Here is a 17856-nt window from a genome sequence, read left to right as displayed (position 1 = left end):
CTACTTCAAAAAAAAAAAAAGAGTTAAAACATAAAGTACAAAGATAATGCTATTTCTACTTCATGGACTCCCCAAGAACATGCATGGAAAATAGCCAGTCAAGGCAACGTAATTAACACTTACTCTGAGTTAATTTACTTCTTTTTTTCCCTCGATAACTAGTGTCATGTTGTTTTTTTGGACTATCGAGCACGTGTGTTAATTTCCTGTGAACATTTCCATCAAGTCTTCTGATAAACAAGAAAAGGACAGTTGCATCGCCATTTTGGACGGCTAACTGTCTGATCTATGAGATTATACCTCCAGCAAGTTGACAAAAGTTTGTCTCCTTTAAGACTACCATATGTGCGAGGGTATTTTAACATCTTAACACATTCTGACAGGAGTGTTGAAGATAAAAAAAAATATTTGGAATTCACATGTGCAAAAGTGCACGTGTAAAAAGAACAAAACAAACAAAATTATAGATTAAGAAAGATTTTTTTTTTAATTTTATTATCAGACTTTTTATTTTATTCAAGTCTTTTTATTTTTTTTAAAAAAGACTTTTTAACTATATTTAATTGGCGCGAAAAACGGGTCAAGGATGAGCACGGTCATTAAAAGGGTCAAATGCACATAAGGAACCCCAACAACCACTAATTAATCACATGCCAGTCTAATCCAATTGTTTTGCGTGTAAACCCAGGGAAATTCCATTGTATAATTCAATATGAATTTGATTAGCCCCTCACCAACATTTAGAAAAAAAAAAAGAATTATAATCCAGTCTTGGAACAACAAAGCACTTCGCATCGTTTTCTTCTTTAAACAAGAAAAGAAGAACCCACCGATCTTGCAGCGAAGACACGGCTGGCGGCAATTCATGTTAAAAAATCAACATAAAATTCTATAAAGACTTTAATTGTTAAGATATAAAACTTGATAGTCGATAGTCAATGAATAAAAGGAAAATAAGCTGAGAGAGAAATCGAGAAAGAAAAAATAGGTGATCGAGGTACGCCGAGACTATATTTTTTACACACTTAATATCATTAAAAAAAATCTCCATGAGATGATTCTAACTGTAATATAAAAGACCACCAAATAAGATTGTAATTGATTAATAATTTTATTTTGGATTAAGGTAATTAACCCAAATTAAAACCACCAACCAATTACAATATTGTTTGATTGTTTTTCATAATACAATTAGAATTATCTCATCGAGATCTTTTTAACCCTCTCATTTCTCTCTTATACCACTTCAGATTTATCTCGCCCTTTTATTCAATGACCATTAAATCTTCTTGAATATCATATCTTAACAATTGGATTTTTATAAATTTTTATGTTGATTTTTTAACATGTTAATTAATTTATATAAGATATTCATATTTAATTTTTGAATAAACCACCTTTATTCCTGAAAGTGGTTGTTACAAAACCAATATTTTTAATAATAAATGTTACAAAATTAATATTTAGATTCGTAATTATGATAAAAATCATGTTATTTTTAAATATTTTTATAACATGTGTTATTTTAGCACAACGTTTTTCTTACTGAAATATGTTATTTTTCGATTTTCAAAAAGATCCTCTGTGTGTGGAGGTGTTGTTTCGAGGAGAAGGAACTGATGGGTCAGGTTTTTCCATATCCCCACATTGAAAACCACAAATTCAATCCGGTCTAATCCAACCCAGTCTGCCAGAAAGTAGATAAAGCGACAAACCACCGTGGTCCATGCTGGATAAATCACATCAATGGAGGACTATTAAAATATGCACATGGTTTTTGGTGTAGACACGGTGTGGCAAGAGAAATTAAAGTCGCCGACAATAACGCACTGACTAGAAAAGAAAAGCGGTTGAGGTCTTTGTTTATAATCGCCGGAGAAGATATGTTCAGGAGTGAGTATCCTGGTAGCTGATTTGTGCCCCTACGGCAAAATGATGGTAATAACTAGTTAGTTTAAAAATCAAGCTTCGACATGCTATTTGGGTACGTTGTTGGAAAAGGCTACTCTCCTGGTGTTTTGATCGGTGATGATCATTATTTTTTATTTAAAAATATATAAAATTATTTTATTAAAAAGTTATCTTAACCAAATAATTTAAACTATTATATAGGTTTCAAAATATAGTTTAATATATACTAAAACAATTGAAATGGTTAAAACTTTGTTTTTTATATATTTCTTATTTATTATTTGATTTTGAATAATTTAAAGTAATATTTCAATAAAATTTAGTCATGTCAAAATAAGATACTTAGTTATATTAAAGACGGGGTAATGTTATATGTTGATAAAAACTATAATAAACATGGAGTGGGATCAATAATTTATATAATGAGAATCACACCATCCATTTTTTTTTTATGTAATTGAAGAGTGTTTCTTCTAAATTATCGCGGCAAAGCAAAATAATTTTCCTTCAAAATTTATTATTTAAAAATCAATGATATATTATCTTCTTGAACACACGATAAATTAAAGGTTTATTTGATATTACTGGGATATTGCTATTGTGTTATGTTATGAAATAAAAACAACATTTGGTAATGGGTTATTGAATTATATTTATAAATATTTAAAACAACTATATAATATTTATTTAAATTCTATTATTATACTCTTAAGATATAAAATAATCAATAAAAACTATAATATACTAAAAATATTTCAACAAAGATATTTTATTTATAACTTTTTTTTATTAACGTGAGTGTTCGGGTTAGCTTTTGCGTACCTCGACTAATCTCACGAGCCTTAAAGTTAACGACCATGTAAATCTCCAATAGTTTTAAAGAAACTCAAACTTGTAATCAGGAGCAAATCCAATATCTTACCGGTTGAGTTACCCTTGAAGATTTTTTTATTTATAAATTTTTAATCTTACATGTTGCGTATGCAGGCGCATGTATATTTTTCATTAAGGAATTCTTAAGATCGAATAATTAATAATAATAATAAAAAGAATGATAAAGGCTGTGGGAATAGTGATTCCTTCTTCCTTTTCGTTTCCTGATGCCATTCTCCAATCCCCAATTCCACCAATCCTTCGATTCTCCACATTTGGAGGGTAACGAAGGGGATAGAGAATTAATGGTCTTATAATTTTTAAACATTAACTTAATATTAGAATTTGTTTTTTAAAATTCAATCTTATCCTTTTTAACAAAAGCATCCTAATGTAGCTGAGATCATATTCAATAACTCTCTTCATGCATAATTTATCGCTAAAACACGGTTTATACATAAATTACATCACATTTGAATACGATAATCCATCATCAAGCCGTAGCGTGCTCATGGCCATCGATGCTGGCAACTTCTCTAACGAGGTTCCTGGTGGAAGGCAAACCAGCAACAACAGCCCCTTCAATGCCGCACTCATTTGTTCCTCTTTTAATCTTAAAGTAACCATCCTGTCATTCAAAATGAAATTGCATGTCAGCAATTGAGAATACCTTTTACGACAGTAATTCAACACGGAGCAAATTCTGATCAAAAGAACCTACATCACCCCAGCCTCTATTCCACTGATTAGCAAGAAGCTGAAACAAAGAGTAATACTTGTGTTAATAACATGAAAAAACAATGGTCATGAATGTAAGAAAAATATCCATAAGGTGGCCGATATGTCATGTAGATTTTAAACTAGGTAATAATTAAGACTTAGAACCTATTGGACTATAGTAGTGGATCAATCACATCTATGACGGATGGAGGTGAAAAAATTAGATTATACATAAAGGATTCATAATCTAGCTAAAAGAGAAGTTAGTGAAAAGTCTTGTGTCTTCCATCCGCACAATAACCCTAAAGTTTGGCATAGATTAAAAGACTTTTTATTCTTGACGTCTTTAATTTTTCTGGACAATTGCTTTAACACTTAATCGATCATGGGCGGGTGGTAAATATCCTACTAATTTGCCGCTGCTTTTATATGCTAGGCATATTGAAGTTACTTACAATGAAATCTAAAAACAAATGACAAGTATTAACACATACCCAATAATCCTCCCCATCTTCAGAAGTCCCCCACCCAATAAGCTTAACAGCATGGCCTCCCATGGCATCACCTGTTATGTGCTTGTAAACTCCTGATTTATAATGAGCAAAATCCTGTAGAATCGTAAACAGACCATTTCAATTATTTTAAGTAACAAGTTATACTACACAGGCACATTTATCTTCATGCAATATCTATATTAATACTTTACAATAGATTAATAATGGGCAACTTTCGTCCCTTATGAATGAAAAGTGCAAGTACAACTAAGAAAGAGATTCATATTTTATAGATAAAATGCTTGCAAACTCCCACCAAAGTTATTCCTACTTGTAAAAGCAATGCTCAGAATTTCTTCAGCTTAATAAGCGAGCTGTAGTTACACACTGCAAGAGACCTCAGTGCATCAAGTGTGAGCAAATGAGAATGAACCAAGTTTTTACCTCATAAACAGTGAAGGCAACCTCTACTGGTCCGTTGCTAGAAACTTCTGCCATAATACTGTGGGGGTCAGAATCGATTCTATATGCATTAACACTGAAGTGCTTTGACTCCGCCCAGAGTTTGTTCTTATCAGCACACTTTCTCTCACACTTTGGAGTAGGAAATCCTGGTTCGCAACCAGGGTGAGAACAGCCAATATCATCAAAGTATGGATCACACTGCCACATGAAAATTTTGTTAAGGAACATCATGATCGTAGAACAGATTGGGCAAGATCAAAATGTAATGTCTCTCATTTTCTCAGTAACCAATCTAAACTAAGAGAGATCTCAAGGGTCAAAGTAATAGGAAAGGCCAGAAACTTGTACCTCCTCAGTGACAACACCAGATTGGACAAAGTATCTCCATGCATCAATTGGACTACCACCATCGCAACCAGCGCCGCACATCCAGCCACAGCAAGCTAAGAGATCATTGACAGATAGAGAGAGGTTCTGCAATAAAAGGACGTATATGATTATACTGGAACAACATAAATAGCCAACTTCTTTTGTTCAAATATAAACAATCAACTTGAATTACAAGATTCAGTTACCATGCCATAATGGATGCAAAAACGATCAGATAGTGATTCAACAGCACCAAATGCCCAACAGGATCCACAGTGACCCTGGATTATCAAAATTGAAATGTGTTGAGAACTGGCAAGGTTTATTTAGACAAATCCTTGAGAAAGAAATAAAAACAAATTTTTTTACCTGATCTATGATTTCAAATTCGACCCACGATTTGCCAAACAAAGCAGAAAAGCATCAGGACCTTGAAAATTAATTAAAAAAAAAAAAAACAGAGAACCATGCAATGCAAGCAGGTAGAAAGTGACCTAGAATTCTTCCGATGGTGCTACAATGTGGCCAAGCAGTTCTCGCATCAAATTCTATTGGCAATTTCATGGATTTTGGATGCCTTAAAAGAGGAACGCCTCTTAGTTCCTTTCTGGGTGTTTGTTTGACTCCAAGAAGGTACTTAAATTCTCCAACCTATGCAGCAAAGAAACTGGAAATGTTAGCTGTATGGAATAAAAGACTAGAGCCAGCCTCTACATGAGTTAATGAAACAACATAAAAAGGTACTTAAAACAATCCCAGTCTCTAAATCTCCAATGAACAAGGTCTGCCCAGTCGAGCACTCACAGAATAATTGGAAAATTGAGGGTTCATTGTAGCTTCCCATCCAGCTTTGGGATTTTCATTGACCTTTTGAACTATTGAATCCTGTACAATCATAGTGAAAGAAGAAAAATAAATAATTTGCAATGCAACAAATTCATACAAAAAAAGAGGGGATCTGCTAAATAAAATACCTGAAGGATCCTAGAGTTGAGTTTGAGCTTGGAGACTGGTTCCTCCGCAGTAGCCTGTTGACCACATAACATTCAATAACTTCAAATTTAGAATAGTAACCATTCAAGAATCAAAACAGATAGGAAAAAAAATCCAAGAACGGAAATTAATTAAAGATAAGACTGACCAGCAGACCGACATAACGACCTCCTACTGATTTGTATTCACAAGGTCATATTTATGAATTAATTCCTACTTTAAAGATGTTTTTGCATAAGTACTAATAAAGCTCCATAAAAAAATAAAAAAACTCAAAGTAGAAAACAATAACTTTGTTATTAACTTAAATGGCGGGTTGCAATAAAACACTTCCAGCAAAAACGACTGATTAAAACTGCCCAGTTAAAGATGACAGAGCTGAAACTAATCAATCCGAGGTTTGGCCGAGGAAAAGAGACCCCCGATTACTGTGCAATTAACTAAACATCAAAATTTCGTGTATTTTTTTTAATTGCCTAATCCTGGCTTCTTTAGCCATCTGTGCTATTAACAGATTTTCTTCACAGTTTCTCTATATTCCAAAAATATCACCTTTCCACCCACAGAATATATAGGAACTTGCATACAGAAACAAAGTCATTATCCATCTGATTTTAACGTGTTAAAAAGCAGTTAAATCTGTTATAAATTTATTTCAAAACATATTTAATAGCTATATTTGAGTCAAATTAAAAGTGGAATCAAACATCTACCATTTATTAAAACAAATTATGGGTGAATAAGAAATTGATATAAAAAAACTCTTATTAGCATGTTTTGCAAACCCAAGAACTATCAATCTAGCATTGAAATATTGCAAGATTTTCTTATATTTTATTAGCATGAAGTTGAAGAGTTTAAATTTAACCCGTAAAGCACTAGAGCTTTTAAGAGAAAAAAACCCTAGACCAAATGGATCTTGAGCTTAAAAGTTAAGTCACATGTGAGCATTTTAGACCCATAAAGAATTTTTTTTTTTGGCCAATCTAAAGAATAAACATCATCTACCTAAACAATTTTATTTTCAAAGTAAAAACATCTAATTTTAAGGCAAAACTATAGGTTTTTATTTTTTTATGACGGGTAATTAAGAGAATTAATTATGGTAATTAACAGAATTAATTCTCCATTAGTTTCAGTTCAAAAAAATCAATTTAAAAAAGAGCTGAGTGAAAGATGTTCTGCACACACAAAACAGTAGCTCTTCAGCCTTCTCTCCTCTGCTTTTCCCAACGTTTCTACTTTTTTTTCATCTAGTCATTCTAGAGCTAGGTTCAAGTTATTTGTAGAGAGATATTTTAGAATGTTTTCCTAGTTCATGGATTTTGTTTAGTAGTAGTGTTCTTGAAATTATAAGACACTGATTACAATCAATCCATTTGCGTACGAACAATAAAACTGCCAAAGTATGCAATTATAGCAACGTGATCTGCATCTAGATGTTTCAACAAATGGACTACATAATCTGACTAATATAATGCTTTCTTTACAGGCATGTTTAAGAAACAGGACTTGATTAGTTTAATTTTGCATGTGTTTATATGCTTGTTTATTATTATTATTTTTTACAAGCTTAAATTTTATTCTAGCTACATGCGATTTATTTAGTGATTATATTAAATTATTTATTACAACGAATTAGAGTACTCTCGTATTTTTAATTGAATAGAATTAAACCCGAACAAATGCAATTAAATTTTGATTACAAAATCAACCGCCAGATTTGGGGGGGGGGGGGAATTCGAACAGGCATTGATATCTCTCCACTAGAACACAAAAAACTGAGAGGTAACGATCGGATTTTTTTAGAATAAATAGATAGAGATTGCAACTGGAAAGCAATTTACCTGAGAGATAGCAGCAAGGAGTAAGAGAAGAGTGGGAAAATACAAAGGATTTGCCATTGCCTGCTTGCTGGAGAAGGGAAGAAAATCGAAATATCCAGGAAGTAGGTAACAAACGAGGAAAGGGGAGAGTTTACACTACAGAAGAAAGGAGGTGAGGGAAGTAAATCAAACTGGAGAAGGAAGGAAACTTTCTTGACTTTTTCTTTTTGTGCAGGCTTATGTCAACAGTGATGGCAGAGCCCATTGTCTTTTTTGGGTTTGCTCTCGCTTCCCACGTATCATAATGGAGACATCATCTGTTACTGTCAGTTATGACCCTCATGGCTCACTGCGGAGGACATCCCACCCTGATCCTATCTTTGATTTTATATATATATATATATATATAAACCAGCCTGGCGGGTTGATCCGGACCAGGTGCTTTAGGGATTTTAAACAAGTTTTAAATGGTTAAAACTCAGGTGACCCAGTATAACCAATTTAAAACTTGATTTTTATTTTTTATATATTTTTTTAATCAATCCCAAAACATATAAAATTAACTTGTGACCTCGTATTATTTTTATAACTTACATCCCTTTAAAATATTTTTTAATTTTTTCATGTGAATTAATTATGTTTATAGCCTATATGTGGAATATTTTTCAATTTTCCCATGTAGTATTGCTATATATATAGCCTTAATTTATATGAAATATTTCTTAATTTTTAGCTATGTACACAAACACATACTACATAAACATGAAATATTTTTTAATTTTTCAATGTGAAACAGCTATGTATAACCTACATTCACATGAAATGTTTTTTAACTTCTTTACGTGAAATATTAAAATCTCAAATATTTTTTTTTAATTTTTTCTAGGTTGATCCGAGACCTGACCCCATGACTAGGTCAACCCTCTCATGGCTGGATCAACCCTCAAACCGGATTTAATAACTATGATATATATACAACACAAAATGATTATTTGACTTTATTAAAAAAAAATATTTCATAACTTAATGAGATATTTAGGATAGCGATAAATATTTTTTTTAAGTGTTTTTTATTTTAAAAAACATTAAAATAATATTATTTTTTATTTTTTAAAAATTATTTTTGATATTAGTATATCAAAATGATAAAAAATATATATATAAAAAATTAATTTAAGAAAAAATTAAAATTTTTGAAAAACATAATTAGATATGCTTCCAAACAACCTCATAAAGTGGAACCACAAGGATGGAATAGGCTAGTTAATTTTTTTAAAAAAATAAAATTGAAAGTTTAGACTTGTTTTGCATTTATTGAATTGAGTATTTATGAACTGGGGAGCCATAAGATTAATCATGCTATTTAAATAATATTAAGAAGGTATGTTTTCAAAGGGATTTTTTTTTTTAGATTTGTAAATTCAATACCTCCCTTTACTATTTTTTTTCCTGGAAGTATATTAACTTGCAAGCATTTTCTCTTTAAAATCTGTTTAATATTGTAATATTAATTATTTTTAAAATACTTTTCATTTAAAAATACATTAAAATAATATTGTTTACTTCTAACTTATGAATTCTAACTCATAGCATATTTTTTCTTAAAAATAAAATTATTTAAGCCATTTTTACTAAATATATTTTTAATTTAAATTCATTTTTCTCATAAAGTACTTATAAAAACAACCTTCAAATTATGATTTAAAATAAAAGGTCATATCAAAAGGAATCTAAATCCACTTATCATCCATGCCAAGAATTGGCGGCCACATGAGAAAAAGAATTTTCTATCCTTGGGTGTAACAAATATATCCACACCCACACACGCCAATAGTTTGTGTTAATTCAATTGATTTCAGGCTGGCCTTGCAAGATAAAAGTATGTTTTCCATAAAGACCTAGGGAAACGGAAAGAAAGCGCTCAGTTCATGATAATTCTCCCTCTTCGTAGGCGCATTGCTGGGTGGATAAGCTTCTAGACAAAGAAAGTTAGAAACCATAAGAAACAATACATTCAGAGTCAGCATATATATATATATGTATCAGGTAACCAGTGGGTTTCTAAGCAAATTGTCAACACAAATATTCCTGTTTAACATTCATTGTCCATTGACGATCAACCTAAATTATTCTACTTATAAAACATTACCGTCACAATATTCTGTTCCATAAGTTAAGCATGCCGCCGGGAGGGAGCATGATCATGCACTGTGTGCCACAGGGACCCCAGAAGAGTCACGAGACTGCTGTAAAGTCTCACATAATTGCTTCAGTGCCTTGTCGTATGATATAAACCCCATGAACCAGAATTCATGACCATCTGTTGTCACAACTTGGATGTACTTATCAGAAGGGTTCATTCTGTTTGAAGAAGGATTTACTGCTCTCAACCGATCAGGCTGCACCACGACCTATATATCCATATATCGAGGGAGTTAAACAACAGAAAATGCTATCTGGAAAGTAAAAGGAAAACTTATCAGTTGCCTGCTAAAAGTTTTAAGCAAAATTATTAGAAATAGGTAACCAAATAAACGGGCCTGGTTCAAAGAACTAGGATAATAGATAAAGCCTTGTAAAGAAATAGTTATTGCACGAGTTCATATCAATCATTTCACGCTTTCAGGTCAATGAAACTTGTAATGATTTCTAATTGCAAAGTGCAAAATTTGTTTAAATACTGTTCAAAAACTTTCTATTCAAGAAATAGAACATTGAAAAGCATGTGTTATCCAGCTTAGATTAACAGAAATGAGATATTGATGGCGAGTGCATCGCCAAGAAATGTAGTAGAAGATTATAACCTTGTAATACATCCATTGCTGCTGTCCTGTGGGAGAATAATAGCAGAAGGGATGCTCACTGCAAAAGGCCACCTTTTTGGAGGATATATAAAGTGTCCCAATGACAGGTCCTGTGGAAGTTGATATATAGCAAGCATATGCATTCAAGAACTTCTCTCCAGGCAAGACCTCAAATGTCTGCTGGAATACCTTATCATGTCCTCCTTCAGTGAGTACCTTTGTCCCTTGAGAAATCCTTGCCATTGCCGCATCGGTGAGACTAGGACTAACCTTGACTGTTGTTCTCAAAACACAAAATCACACACGTGAAACTAAATGATCGCATCCATATTTGAGAATTAAAAATAAGTAATTTGCATTACATGAACAAAAGAACCAAAACAAAAAATTGGCTTCCTAATTTCCAAAAGTACAGGTTTAACTCGCAAAACAAAGTTGGTGGGGACACCAGACCCACACCACAAACTACACGAGTATATGGACGGAGGCGACGTGGGATGGCCCAGCCCATCACGCTTTGGTTGGAGGCCTAAGTCCATTTGGGCCTATTTCATTGTACTTTTATTTATTTAGCCCATTTGGGCCTGCTCATTGTCATTTTATTATTTATGTTAAACAGTTTAATTTGATGGGCCGAGCCCAATAGTGGGATGTCCTAAGGTTTACTATTTATATGTTCTATCATTTTGAGACATGACATTATTGATGATTAATGAAAATTGCAGATTTTGCATCTCCCTACTCTTCTCTCTTCTCTTCTTTGGCTTTCTTCTTCTTCTAGGCTTCTTTCTTTTCCCGGCTTTAATTCTTTTGTTTGTTGTCCCGCATCAAAAGTGGGTGCTTCGTGTCATTCCTAAAAATCATTAACTCAATGTTCTTGATGGGACAATAGGCCCGAGACACAATTCACACCCGTGTTTGGTCATTGATGATGGAGGGTAACCTAACCCGTCATTCTTTGATTAGGAGATTGGGTTTTAGCCTATGTTATTGGATTTAATTTATTTGGACTTTTATTTGGGTTTTGTTACTGGATTTGATGTTATTCTATATTAGACTTTAGTTTATTTTTCTTGGGGTTCTGACCTAGTTATTGATCAGGTAGGGTTTGCTATTCATAAGCAATCTTCTTACATTTTGAAGACAGTTTTTGATGAATTGATAAAATTTACGTAGTTGCAAACTTTCCCTCCTCCTATCTCTTTTCTTTTCTCTTCTCTTCTCTTATCATTTTCATCTCCTTTTCTTCTACTTCTCAGCTTGTTTCTTTCTCCCCTTTTAATTCTCTTAGATCTCTTTTGTACCGCATCAGTTCTACAAAGATCACTTCCCTTCTTGAAGTCCGGAAACAATGAACTCCTCAAGGTTGTAAAACATCCTTTAGAGGAGAATAATAATTATCTGGCTTTTGTATTCCTGAAATGGTTCTCAAAGCCAAGGCAATGAATCTATTCCGTCTGTTTATACCTTATTTGTTTTCCCCTATTAACCTGTGTCTTTCCTCGTATCCATTCTATGAAGACATGCCTCCACATCCATCCATTCTCATAGATCCCAAATTTACTTGAAAATAATTATAAAAAGGTCAAGAAGAGTGTTCCTTCCCTTGGTTTCTCAACAAAGGCCAGATAAGCATCTTCGACTTTGCAATAAAAAACAAGCCATTTTGTTGGTTCAGTTTGTATTTGATCATAACTAAAAAAGCTGGTGAATCAAGGTGATCCCCAATCAGTCACAGTGTTTAAATTTAAGCAGATAGGGGAGGGGGGACCAAAGGGACTTTCTCCTACTTTTACATGTTTATACTAGGCAAGTTCGTAGGCAATGCTGGATGGCACCTTTCTATGAGACTTCATTTTCTTAAAGATGAAAAGATAAACCCAATAAGCCAAGTAAAAAGAGGCGATGCAAGGTTTTTCCACTCGACATTGCAGTGGCATTAAGTTTAATGATTGTGCATATTAAGGGCAGGCAAGAAGAATTTACTTAGTCCTGACTCTTGATTGATGGTAACATGAAGAGGGAAGGGAAAAGAACAACTCACAGTGATGCCAGATGTTATCAGCATAGACTTCTGCTTTCCTAGTGGCCACTTCGACCCTTTTCCCGCATCGATTCAGAGCATCACATATCTTCCCCATCGATCCTGATAGAAGTAGAGCGATAATTAACAATTTGGATTCTAATTAAAAACAAACACCACGAAAGGCACTCATGAGCTCAAAAGTCAAAAGATCTGACTCACTGTTGCCATTCGTCCCATGTCCATTACTAGTAGCGGGAGGAACAGGCGCAAACTGTAGGTAAGGATTGTTGTTATTGTGGTCCATGTTGTGTTGAGGATGGAGATTGGGGTTCACTGTATTGCGTCGGGGTTGCAGAGTTGTGCAAGTTATAAGGCAGCAAGACAGGAGACTCACTTTTCCTCCACCGCCCAAACGTCACTTCGATTTTAGCTCCCCGCAATTATTCCCCGTGGTAACCGCCCAAACCGGCCGATTTATTTATTTATTTATTCGAAGGTGGTATTTTCGGAGCAGCCTGTTTATCTACAGAGATTAATATTCTTTTTATTAAAAGGATGCCTTCACATCGTTTGATGCATGCAAGACAATTTCAACAGATTTCAAAATAAAATGCCTTTTGCTTTGGTTGTGGAGTGGAATGGAATGGAATTTGAGTGATTCCATTGATTTTGTGGGGATATTGTATTTAAATTGAAAGTGTGAGAGAATTTATACACGGAATCATGTACGAAATTTATTTTAATTTTTTTTTATTCTTATATGGCACCCTTTTATCTTCTTAAAAAATAAGAGTAGTTTTATTTGAGGTTTGTAGCTGTCTCTTTTAATAAGTGTGTTTTTTGAAAATCAAATTTGTATTCTCATCCTTACATGAATATAATAATGTCTTAACCATTAAATTAATATTTTATTAATAAAATTTTAATTGAGTTCATATTTTATTTTAAATTTATTTTAATTGAGTTCATATTTTAAGTGATCAAGAAAAGCATTCAGTTTGGATAAGCTTTGTGGTGAGAAAGCATTCAAGTGCAATTAGGGAGCGTAGAAAAATGGAGGGAAAGAAAAGGAGAGAAAAAAATATCCCAAGATTATACGACTTGAGAGCATGATTCTAAGATTCGGATGTAGATTTAATGGGTAAATTTTAAAATATTATCATCTAAGTTTCTTTAGATGGAACAATATTGTTTTTTTTTTAATTTTCTTTTAAATTATCTAAGCTGAGTTTTGTTTAAGTTGATCATGTCAATATTTAAATTAATTCAAGATAAAACTTGATATGAGTAGACTCCATGCCAACATATTACTCAATTGACTAGCTAGGCTAAGCGTATAGTTAACAAAAATTAATTGACTAGGAAAAATCATTATTCCCCTCCTTGCATTGAATAATACTTTATATTTCTTTTAATTTATTTTTTTTAATTTTATTATTTAATATTAGATTTATTAGAGATCGAGCATCATAATTTATCTCGGTTTGTTTTGTATAAAATTATCTCATTCTCGTTACTTGAGTTACGAATTCAGCAAGTTAACTCAATTGACTTGATTTTTTTTTTGTAATTGATTTTTTTTTAACTTCATCGTTCACTATTTAGGTTGATTGTGAATTAAACTTTATAATTTAATTTAATTTATGAAGTTATTTTAGTTTCATAAAATACAAGAAATTAATATAATTATGAAAGTAACAAAGATAAAAAAAAAAATTTCATCACCTTCTTATATGAAGCGTAACATATCCAATTTCTTATGTTTGCTGATAATTGAATCGTGATTTTTTGGTTGGTATGTAGAGATCATTGCCAATAAGACCATTGATAAAAATTGTGATAAAATAGTTTGTTTTAGAAACACAATAAAATATATTTTTTTATTTTCTCACTTACACATTAAACACAATAAAAAATAAAAATAAAAATTAATTATTTTTTTAATAAATACGATGCATATTCGACATTTAACCATTTAATGTTTTTAATTACAAAGCACGCCCTTAAAATTGCCACTCATCAGGGTGGGCCTGGGCCTCTGACCATTATTACGAGCCACTCACAATTAGCAGTATTCGAAAGCAATTTAATTAATTAAAAATTTCAGAGTGACTTTACTGTTTCAGATAATTATAGTTATGGTATTCTGCAAGCTCACTGCGGTACAGTAGAAGGGCCAAGAAGCCGAAAAAGAAAAAGAAAAAATCCAAAGCCAAAAGAAGGAATAAGTTCGGCACAGACAGGTACGAGAGAAAGAGAAAGATGTAAAGCTACTATCCTAATTCCTATCCCCCCCCCCCCAAAAAAAATGGCACTCTTGCCCACTTCTGGTCTCTGTTTTCAACTACTGTAGAAGAGAAAAACCCCCATTTTCAGCTCCAATTCATATGCTTCGCCTCTTCTCTGTTTTTCCCTTCCAAGGTTTGATTCTCTACTCTCTCACTGTGATTTTTCTTTTTCCATTCATCTGGTCTCTGTTATGGTTTCGGAACCATGATCAGATGATGGTTTTGGGTAATTAGCTGGAAAGGTTGCTATTTGAATGTTGGGTTTGATCCATCCTTTTTTGCAAGTTTATATATATATAGCAGAGGCATTTTCTCTCTGGTTACTTGGTTTTAATCTTTTCTTTCTTTGCCGGTTTCTGAAGATTAGAGTCTTCCAAAATTTGTGTTGCAAATGATCAGGGTTGGACCCGAATTCATGCCAATGAAATTTGGTAACACGCTGGAGATGAACTGTACATTGAGATGTGAAGAAGTATCTACTTGTGTACATGTATTGTGAGTTTGTGGATATATAAGAATATATAGGAATGTGATTTTAGTACAGCAATCATGGACTGAAATATCAACTATAGCAGCAAGCAATGTAGAAGGTATCGCGAGATGGTTCATATTGCCATCGCTAATAGTAATTCTAGGCATTTCGTTTGGAGCTGGTTGATCAATTTTTGCATTTTTTTCAGCCACCTTTTTTTTTTCAATGGCTGAGAACACCAATTTACTTGCATTTTCAACTCCTAAATTTAGAATATTCATTCGCTTTTGTTTTGATGAATTGTTTCTTTGGTGTTGTCATAAGGGGTTTAAAATCTAAGGAATTCTCATTTAAATTGTGCTGATTTTGATGACTGTGGTCATCTTCTCTTCAGGCACCTTAATTAGTTCTGGTGATTAAGTTTCAGATCTGGGATTCGATATGTTCATGTAACTTAAGGATTGTCTTCACACTACTTTCTGTATCAATGGGCATACAGAAGATTTGCCATCGGAGTTCAAGTTCTGATAAAGTTTCTTGTGTCTTCAACGGTGAAGTCAAGCTGATGAGAGATAACCCAGTCCTGGGAGCAGACTCAGGGAATGATTCAGATGATTGTGAACTTGCTGAATTGAACTGTGAGCTTGGCATGGTGGAAGGCCAGTGGTGCTGCATACCATATGAGCTCTATGATCTTCCAGATTTGAGGGAAATATTATCTCTAGACACATGGAATTTGTGTTTAACAGAGGAAGAAAGGTTCCATCTGTCAGCTTACCTTCCAGACATGGACCAAGAGACGTTTTGCTTGACTATGAAGGAACTTTTTGATGGTAGTGAAATATATTTCGGGAATCCTTTGGATAAATTCTTCAAAAAATTGAAAGCTGGATTCTACCCTCCAAAGGTGGCTTGCTTCAGAGAAGGCTTGCAGTTTTTACAAAGGAAGCAATATTATCATTCGCTTAGAGCTTACCATGACAGGATGATACAAAAGTTTATAGACATGAGAAGGTTATGGGATCAGCGTGAAATGAGTCCTGGTATTGAGGAAAATATTTTCACTTGGAAAAACAGGAGAAAACAAAAGAGCATCAACATGCTTGATCTAAATGAATCTCCTGATGACAATCATCTGTTAAGTGAGAAGGTCAACTTGGAATTGAAGGCAACGAAGCTAGTGGAGAGTGAGAATTCAGCAAAGGACAGGCCACCCTTTCTGTCTGCCAACAGGCCAAAATTTGCAGCTCCATACTGCAGACCAAAGGGGGTTCTAAAGAGGAAGGCATCCGGCAATGATTCATTCCATAATTACAATTCAAAGGTGGTTGTGGCTGACTTCTCAGAACACTATCGATCATTGCCCAAAGGACTGTTGAAAATAGTACCTAAAGTTCCTTCAGTTCACCTGGAACAATCAGACATTGTGCCAACAGGAGTGCAATCAAACTTTCCTTCTGGGACTCATGGCATACGGGATTTTAAGTTTTCTCCTTTACCAGCTTCTCTATGCTTTCAGAATGCAGGTAGCCTGCATGAATATCCATTTCTAAGGCAAAAGGCTGATGGTAGCAGGGTTTATTCTCCTCTGGACCAACCTCAGTTTCTCATGGATCCACAGGAAAGTGTTAGAGTAACCAGTAATCACCCGGAAAGCTTTACAAGAAAAGTGAAACTGGAAACACCTTCATCTTTAGATGACAATTCTGTTTTAGGAAAACACAAATTGTTTGGAGTTGATATGGGAAGGTTTCTGAATAAGGAATGCCAGTCATCCTTGGATACAGTGGGTGCAATGCCGTATGCCTTTGGTAGTGAAAATCCGAGGGCAAATGTGGGCAGAGAATTTAATGGCTCTTCCCTGAGATCCTTGGAATCATTCCCATTTCGTATCCAATATCAGGGAGGGGAGCAGCACATGACACCCTTAAAAGAAGAGCATCTCACTATCCATCCAAGAATTCCAGAAGTGGTTCCCACAATTTCAGATGTTGGCAATGGTAAGCAAGAAACGTTAATGGGTTCTTCTTCACACCAAAAGAATGGTGAGAGTGATGTCAGCATCAGAAAATCGGAGAAGCTATCGAGTAAATCCAGTGTCTCGGAGGCATTTAAGGATAAAAAGTTACTGCCATTGACGTACAAGCGAAGGAAAGTTGTAACTAAGGCCAACTCATTAAACTTTGGCAAGTCACTAACAGCAGCTGCTGATTTGAAGTCTGCAATTCCAAAAGAATCAAATCAAGATTTTAGGGAAGGTGTGAAAACTGTGAAGATAAAATTAATGGGACTGAAAGATATGCCCTTGGACAAGGAACCTGAAACAACACTTCATGGACTAAAGTAGGTACTTCCTAGTAATATCAATTTTCTTTGCGGTTTCCACAAAATTACTCTGTAGTATATGCTTTCTAAGATGTGTAAATCGAAGTATACTGAAAAAAGAAAGTTCCCATCTTCGTGATAATCCCATTGCAAACTTATATTCTGCCACGGAGCTTACCATCAGCATGTGCATGCATATGTAGTTGTAAATATTTTCTTGTTGACTTGTCAAGTTACAGCACTGAAGTCAAGCATATCGTCATATCAAAATTAACATTATCTAAATGTGA

General features: G+C 33.7%; 3 protein-coding genes across 5 annotated transcripts; 1 reads left to right on the top strand and 2 right to left on the bottom strand.

Annotated features, from left to right (window-relative positions):
- Positions 1-3101: 3101 nt before the first annotated feature.
- LOC7455376 (cathepsin B-like protease 3) lies at positions 3102-8001 on the bottom strand. Its single transcript, XM_006375348.3, has 11 exons — positions 7673-8001; positions 5807-5860; positions 5637-5717; positions 5327-5483; positions 5202-5206; positions 5039-5113; positions 4812-4937; positions 4443-4661; positions 3999-4112; positions 3506-3541; positions 3102-3412 (listed from the first exon to the last, which is right to left on the bottom strand). The coding sequence occupies exons 1-11, from the start codon at positions 7727-7729 to the stop codon at positions 3278-3280; spliced, it is 1059 nt and encodes a 352-aa protein (XP_006375410.2). The 5' UTR covers positions 7730-8001; the 3' UTR covers positions 3102-3277.
- A 1708-nt stretch (positions 8002-9709) lies between these two features.
- Positions 9710-13119, bottom strand: LOC7486828 (GEM-like protein 1). The gene is made up of 4 exons (XM_002320207.4): positions 12701-13119; positions 12500-12601; positions 10456-10730; positions 9710-10062 (listed from the first exon to the last, which is right to left on the bottom strand). The coding sequence occupies exons 1-4, from the start codon at positions 12783-12785 to the stop codon at positions 9853-9855; spliced, it is 672 nt and encodes a 223-aa protein (XP_002320243.1). The 5' UTR covers positions 12786-13119; the 3' UTR covers positions 9710-9852.
- A 1482-nt stretch (positions 13120-14601) lies between these two features.
- LOC7455375 (uncharacterized) lies at positions 14602-17708 on the top strand. Of its 3 annotated transcripts, none has more exons than XM_002320885.4 (2): positions 14602-14902; positions 15669-17708. In XM_002320885.4, the coding sequence occupies exon 2, from the start codon at positions 15729-15731 to the stop codon at positions 17586-17588; it is 1860 nt and encodes a 619-aa protein (XP_002320921.3). In that variant the 5' UTR covers positions 14602-14902; positions 15669-15728; the 3' UTR covers positions 17589-17708. The 3 variants fall into 3 exon arrangements, with proteins under 3 accessions (XP_002320921.3, XP_024441563.2, XP_052302894.1); XM_024585795.2 differs by having other exon boundaries at positions 15636-17708; XM_052446934.1 differs by having other exon boundaries at positions 15132-17708.
- Positions 17709-17856: the final 148 nt, after the last annotated feature.

The sequence above is a fragment of the Populus trichocarpa genome, chromosome 14 (genome assembly GCF_000002775.5).
Source record: "Populus trichocarpa isolate Nisqually-1 chromosome 14, P.trichocarpa_v4.1, whole genome shotgun sequence".
NCBI classification, from domain to species: Eukaryota; Viridiplantae; Streptophyta; class Magnoliopsida; order Malpighiales; family Salicaceae; genus Populus; species Populus trichocarpa.
This window is presented reverse-complemented; position numbering and strand designations above follow the sequence as displayed.

Coding starts and splice junctions, on each gene's coding strand:
- LOC7455375 (XM_002320885.4), top strand. CDS start 15,729: ATGGGCATACAGAAGATTTGCCATCGGAGTTCAAGTTCTGATAAAGTT.
- LOC7455376 (XM_006375348.3), bottom strand. CDS start 7,729: ATGGCAAATCCTTTGTATTTTCCCACTCTTCTCTTACTCCTTGCTGCT. Junction 4,938..5,038: donor TTTGCATCCATTATGGCATG/GTAACTGAATCT, acceptor CTTTTATTGCAG/AACCTCTCTCTATCTGTCAA. Junction 4,113..4,442: donor TTGCCTTCACTGTTTATGAG/GTAAAAACTTGG, acceptor ACGATTCTACAG/GATTTTGCTCATTATAAATC.
- LOC7486828 (XM_002320207.4), bottom strand. CDS start 12,785: ATGGACCACAATAACAACAATCCTTACCTACAGTTTGCGCCTGTTCCT. Junction 10,731..12,499: donor TGATAACATCTGGCATCACT/GTGAGTTGTTCT, acceptor TGAGAACAACAG/TCAAGGTTAGTCCTAGTCTC. Junction 10,063..10,455: donor AGCAATGGATGTATTACAAG/GTTATAATCTTC, acceptor ATGGATATATAG/GTCGTGGTGCAGCCTGATCG.